This window comes from Palaemon carinicauda, chromosome 16 (genome assembly GCF_036898095.1).
Source record: "Palaemon carinicauda isolate YSFRI2023 chromosome 16, ASM3689809v2, whole genome shotgun sequence".
Taxonomy (NCBI): domain Eukaryota; kingdom Metazoa; phylum Arthropoda; class Malacostraca; order Decapoda; family Palaemonidae; genus Palaemon; species Palaemon carinicauda.
The window spans coordinates 16,501,774-16,509,130 of record NC_090740.1 but is presented as its reverse complement, the minus strand read 5'-3'; the positions used below and the strand labels follow the sequence as shown (position 1 = coordinate 16,509,130).

The 7,357-nt window shown below is 31.4% G+C and overlaps 1 protein-coding gene across 1 annotated transcript in view; it reads left to right on the top strand.

Moving 5' to 3' along the window:
• LOC137654958 (shematrin-like protein 1) overlaps positions 1 to 2,014 on the top strand; it is a 2,252-nt gene extending 238 nt beyond the window's left edge. The window contains exon 2 of the mRNA XM_068388856.1: positions 1,532 to 2,014. Within this exon, the coding sequence (XP_068244957.1) occupies positions 1,532 to 1,942 (411 nt within the window). The 3' untranslated portion in view covers positions 1,943 to 2,014. The remainder of the gene's footprint in view (positions 1 to 1,531) is intronic.
• The last annotated feature ends 5,343 nt before the right edge of the window (positions 2,015 to 7,357 follow it).

Genomic DNA, 7,357 nt, shown 5'->3' with positions numbered 1-7,357 from the left:
TTGGAAAAGCAAGATGCTATAAGCCCAAGGGCTCCAATAGGGAAAAATAGCCCAGTGAGGAAAGGAAATAAGGATATAAAAATGATGAGAACAAGTTAACAATTAATAATTTTAAAAGAGTAACAACGTCAAAACAGAAATGTCCTATATAATCTATTAACAATGTCAAAAACAGATATGTCATATACAAACTATAAAAAAAGACTCATGTCAGCCTGGTCAACATAAAAACATTTGCTCCAACTTTGAACTTTGAAGTTCTACTGATTCAACTACCCGATTAGGAAGATCATTCCACAACTTGGTAACAGTTGGAATAAAACTTCTAGAATACTGTGTAGTATTGAGCCTCATGATGGAGAAGGACTGGCTATTAGAATTAACTGCCTGCCTAGTATTACGAACGGGATAGAATTGTCCAGGGAGATCTGAATGTAAATGATGGTCAGAGTTATGAAAAATCTTACGTAACATGCATAATGAACTAATTGAACGACGGTGCCAAAGATTAATATCTAGATCAGGAGTAAGAAATTTAATAGACCGTAAGTTTCTGTCCAACAAATTAAGATGAGAATCAGCAGCTGAACACCAGGCAGGAGAACAATACTCAAAACAAGGTAGAATGAAAAAATTAAAACACTTCTTCAGAATAGACTTTATCAATAAGCCAATTTTTTGTGCAATTGAAGAAGACATAGACCTAATGTGTTTCTCAAAAGTAAATTTGCTGTCGAGAATCACACCTAAAATTTTAAGAGTCATAAAAATTTAAAGAAACATTATCAATACTGAGATCCGGATGTTGAGGAGCCACCGTCCTTGACCTACTGACAATCATACTTTGAGTTTTGTTAGGATTCAACGTCATACCCCATGATTTGCACCATGCACTATTAAGAGATTACAAAACAGTAGAGAAATGACGAGATTCCTTTTGCCTAAATCCTTCGCCATATTATGTAGAGATATTTTCTGAATGTGCCTCTCGCTAGTGTAGTTAGTTTTATTTAGTATCAGTTGAGCATCGCAATTTATTTGTTGATATAAATAAAATTTCCTTTCTATTTGTGCGTCAGTGTATTTTATGAGCCGATCTACAGAATAAATAAAAATAATCTATATATTTAGTTTATTTAATTAGTGTTTATAATATTTTAATATGGAAGCGAAGAAGACATTAAAATTCAAGATTAAACTCGTATAATCAAAGTAATGCAATAATATGGACAGAAAAAATGTATCAATTTTATCTTCCTAGTTTATAAATTAATGTTTTTTTTTTTTTGTATGATACTGCAGCTAGCCTATATTTCTAGAAATAGGCAAACGAAAACTATTATCTATATTTTTTATTACATAAATCATAGTATTATATCTGCATTTAAAAAGAAATTAAGAACTAAAAAATTATTTAATCCTTTTAAATTACCTTTCAATAAATCTACATTGGATGGTACTGCCATAATTTGCAACACCTATTAATTTTGCAGTATCCGAACTCTTGTTTGAATCTCTTTCAACATTCCAGGCAATCGTGCTCTTGGCGGCTTCCGCTTGCGCTACTGAGATTGAGAAGCGAGATGCGGAGCCAAGTGTTGTCAGTTATGGCCATCATCGTCCTTCCTATGGCTACGGTTATGGTCACCCGTATGGGTACCGTAGCTACTACCCAGTAGGCTACGGTTACGTGCACCCCCATCACAAGAGGTCTGCTGATCCAGAACCAGAGGCTGAGGCTTCCCTCTCCTATGCACACCATCATGGCCATGGACACCCCCATGTCTATCATCCTCATGGCCATCACTACGGAAAGAGGTCTGCCGATCCTCAACCTGATTCCGAGCCTTCCTATGGCCATGGCTATGGCTACTACGGCTATCCTCGTCCAAGCTACTACTACCCTTCCAATTACTATGGTTATGGAGGACTTTACCACTGATTTGCCGAGAGAATAATTGTAGATTTTCTATTGCTGCTGATACGACGATCTGAATGAAAGCTGCATAATATATTTGGTTTTTAATTCCCATCCTCTTTCTGTTCTGCAGAGACATAAGAAATATGATCAAGAATTTGATATTCATTTACAAAATTGCTCTAATATTTTAGTTTAAATGATAATGGATCAGATGTTTTAAAGTAGTGAGCGTGGATTTACTTAATGATCTGGATTATTATCATTTGTGGCAAGGAAGCCTTATTTGGCAGCAGCTTGTCTGTCTCTTACATAGATTTAACAAAATCTACTGTGGATAATTTTATCAAATACCATAAAAAACTGTCCGAGGAAGTGTCTAGACTTTTATACGGATTTCAGTCCATATGTGCGAGCACATTTTTCATGTTTATTTTTGCCCAGTTTATTTCATGGAAGATTCATCTACCTGTGGAATTTGAAAGAAAACTCAAATTGTGCAAATAGCAACCAGGGACATTAGGCTAATTTACCAGTATTTCATGTAGACAGAAGCCGAGTGCTATAATGTCGTGGATTATGAAAATCTGGATAGCTGCCGTAGCCCTGATGTTTTATTTAGAGGAAGGCGACATTTGTCTAGAGAGAGTAATATATGTATTTTCAATGGCAAAATTTTTGCATGCATTTTCCTCTTCACTTCCGATAACTACAAAAAAGCTTGGCATATATATATATATATATATATATATATATATATATATATACAGTGTATATATATATACATATATATATATATATATATATATATATGCAGTATATATATATGTATATATATATATATATATATATATATAGTATATATATATATATATATATATATATATATATACTGTATATATATATATATATATATATATATATATATATATATATATATATATATATATGTATGCAGTATATATATATATATATATATACAGTATATACATATATGTATATATATACAGTATATATATATATATATATATATATATATATATATATATATATGTGTGTGTGTGTGTGTGTGTGAGTGAGTGAGTGTGTGGGTATAATATTGTATTAAATTCTCAGATTTTTCTTTAGTATGATATGGTACAAAAGTTGAAAATTGATTCGGAAGATATGGATCGATATTGTATGCGCCATCCCTGTTATGTGCCATGGGTATTTCATACATGAAAACGGAAACATCGTAATTGCCGGGCAATTTATAATCCTGCGGACTTCGTCTCTAATTGCATTCGGTTTCAAGTCTTGAACCGGTCTAGGGAACGATGAATATTAGGGAATTCCATGAAATTTCGGTGAGCATATGTTTGCATAACCGGCGATTTAAGTACCTGGTAGTTACTCAACTCTCGATATTCAAAGCTGAGAACTGTCAAAATGTGTAACTCTTAACTTCTTATAAAGATAATATATAATATTTTTTTCTTATTTCTGAGAATTCATTTCCCACCCAAAACTAAGTAGTGGGTGATATTTGAGTTCAAAGGATGGTTTCTATGATGTAAAACCCTACTTAGCGTACAACAAGGTCACATAATAGACCTTGGTATACTCCAAGAATTAGTTGAATGATGCTTCCAGAGATTTTTATATCTAGCCCATGGATAATGATTTCAATTTTTAGGAAAAACTGCTGGAAATATGGCAGAATGAAATAATATATGTATATATATATATTTTTTTTTTTGAGGATAGAGAAATTGCCAAAAATCTTGAAAGACGATCTGAATATACCAATCTATTGTTAAACTGAAGAAAATACAGTTCAGATGTGTTTTTCTAAACTGTTTAAAATGAATTTGCAATGGAAAAGATTATATTGTATTCGCAATGCAAATTCCGATGTCGTATATAAATTCATGTTTTGCAACCTTCAATTTTAATCTAAGAGATTTCTTCTTCAGTGAGAGAGAGAGAGAGAGAGAGAGAGAGAGAGAGAGAGAGAGAGAGAGAGAGAGAGAGAGAGAGAGAGAGAGAGAGATATTGTCATTCGAAGTTCATAACGTTCAAGTCTCTAAGAAAGCTAAGTTTACATTTGTTCCTTTTCGGTGAATTTAATGGGATTTTGAAAAGTGAACAACTTCCAATCAAGACAACTGCTGTTCGTGTTCTTTAATAATACTTAAATCTACTGATTTTTAACATTTATAGGGCAACAAATTTGAAAACAACACATAAAACTGGTTTTAAAGCTGATGACTATTTTGGGAGGGATACAAATCTTATGTAATAATGTTAGCTAAGGCAAGAAGAGATATGAACACCATCGATAAATAATTTAGTTTAAATAATGGAGTGATGACTGCAGAGACGGGCGATTTAATGTTATTGTTTAGCATAAAGAAAAAAATTTTAATCCTTCGCTGTCAGTGTTGGGAAGACATTTTGTGTGAGGAAATGTTCCTTGAAAGGTAGAAGCCTCTATCCCTTTTTCTGAGGAGAAATGGCTGTTACATAAATAAAAGAATTATATTTAAGGTTGATTCCTACTATTTTCCATTTCTGTGTTTATTAAGAGGGATTAGGTGCAATGCAATAATTCAACTTGGTGGATAGAATATTATGCAAACGTTAATTGAAAAGGGAAAAATGGTCTTATTTTCAAAACAACAGACTAAAATTATTTTCGAAAGAGGGACATAAATTCATAAGAACTGAGGAATCGCTGTACAATATATGCATTGCCAAATTCTGAAAATAGAAAAGAAGAAGTTACCAAAGAACATAACTCAAGGCCAAAAGAGATGTAAAAATTACATAGCAGTAAATCATATAATGAGATTTGTAATTTGAAAGCAAACGCAATGAGCTACTCTCGTCCTGTATACTCTTTGGTTAACCACATAACGACGGTATGCATAATTCTCTCTCTCTCTCTCTCTCTCTCTCTCTCTCTCTCTCTCTCTCTCTCTCTCTCTTTTAAGGAATGGATATCTTAATGACATACTATTGATATAGATTGATATTTGTTCAAAGACACCATTAGAGATATCCTTGACATTGAGGTACAGAACTTTCTTAGTTGCATATGGAGTAACACTGTCTATATATTCTGTGTATATATATATATATATATATATATATATATATATATATTATATATAAATTATATGTATATATAAACTGTATATATATATATGTATATATATATATATATATATATATATATATATACACAAATATATATAGTGCATTTATATAAGTGTATATATACATACATATATATATATATATATATATATATATATATATATATATATACATATGAATATATCAACATGCATAAATATACAGTTTATATAGAATATATATATATATATATATATATATATATATATATATATATGTATATATATATATATATATATATATATATATATATGTATACTGTACATACATACATTTGTACATATGTATATTCATATAAATATATATACATATATAGTATATATATATATATATATATATATATATATATATATATATATATATATATATATACATATATATGTATATATGTGTGTGTGTGATTGTGCGTATGTACATATATATATATATATATATATATATATATATATATATATATATATACCTGAAATATACAGGGATATATACAGCAGAATTGGAATGTATTTAAATCTTTATACCCTAAATATCAAAATTTAATGCTTGAATATACATTGACTCTGAGACACAGGTTCCAAACCTGGCCAAAACAGAAATACTCATCATAAAAATAATTTCTTTATGGGTATTTTCTTATAAAGTTGAGCGAATTCGGCGGCATAATTCGTTCATGGTTCAATATATACAGTATATATATATATATATATATATATATATATATATATATATATATATATATATATATATGTATATATGTATATATATATACAGTATATGTATATATATATACATTTCAAATAAGCCATATATATTAATACATTAGAGTCTGGATTCTCTTAACGCCCTCGGGATCAGAGCCTCAGTCGAAATCACCCAAAGACTATACTATCAGACCGTCCGGGATTTGAACCCTGGTGCAGGATACCTGTATGCCAGTGACCATACCACTCAGTCAGGTCACTGGCATACAGGTATCCTGGACCAGGGTTCAAATCCCGGCCGGTCTGATAGTATAGTCTTTGGGTGATTCCGCCTGGGGCTCTGATCCCGAGGTTGTTAAGAAAATTCAGTCTTTAATGTATTAGTATATATGGCTTATTTGAAATATGAAAAACACGTTTAAATGTGCAAAAATTTATCATATATATATATATATATATATATACTGTAAAAGGCGTGTTATTAGTAAGATAATTCCCTGGTTATTTAAAAGTTTAATGTTTTCCGACTATAAAATGAGTAATCATCTCATCTTGTGCTGCGGAAATAACAACCTTTAAATTTCAATAATTATAAAAGCAAGGTCATCCATCAGTCATCATTAAAGAAACGATTCTATTAGAAAATATTAATGCACTTCAGTAAAGCCACATACTGTACCTGCATTCAGTCTAGGCTATTTCCATCGACAGATATTAATGTGTTTTAACAATTTGAGGTTTGTTAATTATGACGTCATCTACCACAGAGACAGAGATTATCATAGTTTCTTAAAAGGTGGCATTTTTCATCCTCACACCGTTTCCACTGAAGGAGTATCGTTATGGTGATAATGATAATTGGTTAAGAATAACGGAAAGGTTAGGAAGTATTTTGAAAAGATTCACATATACCCAATGAAAGTGTGGGTTTCTGAAGGGGATACAGATTTAATCTAATTTTTTCATTATCAAGAGTTCTATCAGTCTAGCTGATCTATTTGCAACCGAAAAAGATTAGCCAAAATTTACCACTACTTTTCCTTATTTGCTTAACAATTCTCAAATTTCATTATGTACTTAGTCAAACTAACATACATTATCATACATCTGTCATCATCAAAATATTCCTATTGCAATGGTAACTTCTGATCAACTTATTTGTGTGATAAAAGGTTGTTCAAGGTTATTTTTCTGACTTCTAGTACAGGGTATCTTTTAGCTCACTCCTTTGACTGGGGTCCTTTGACTGGCCAGACAGTACTACATAGGACCCTTATCTCTGGTTACGGTTCTTTCCCTTTGCCTACACAGACACCAAGTATTCTGGACCATTCTTTACAGATTCTCCTCTCTCCTCATACACCTGACAACACTGAGAATGCCAAACAATTCTTCTTCACCTAAGGGGTTAACTACTGTACAGTTACTGTTCAGTGGCTACTTTCCTCTTGGTAAGGGTAGAAGAGACTCTTCAGCTGTGGTAAGCAGCTCTTCTAGGAGAAGGGCACTCCAAAATCAAACCAATGTTCTCTAGTCTTAGGTAGTGCCATAGCCTCTG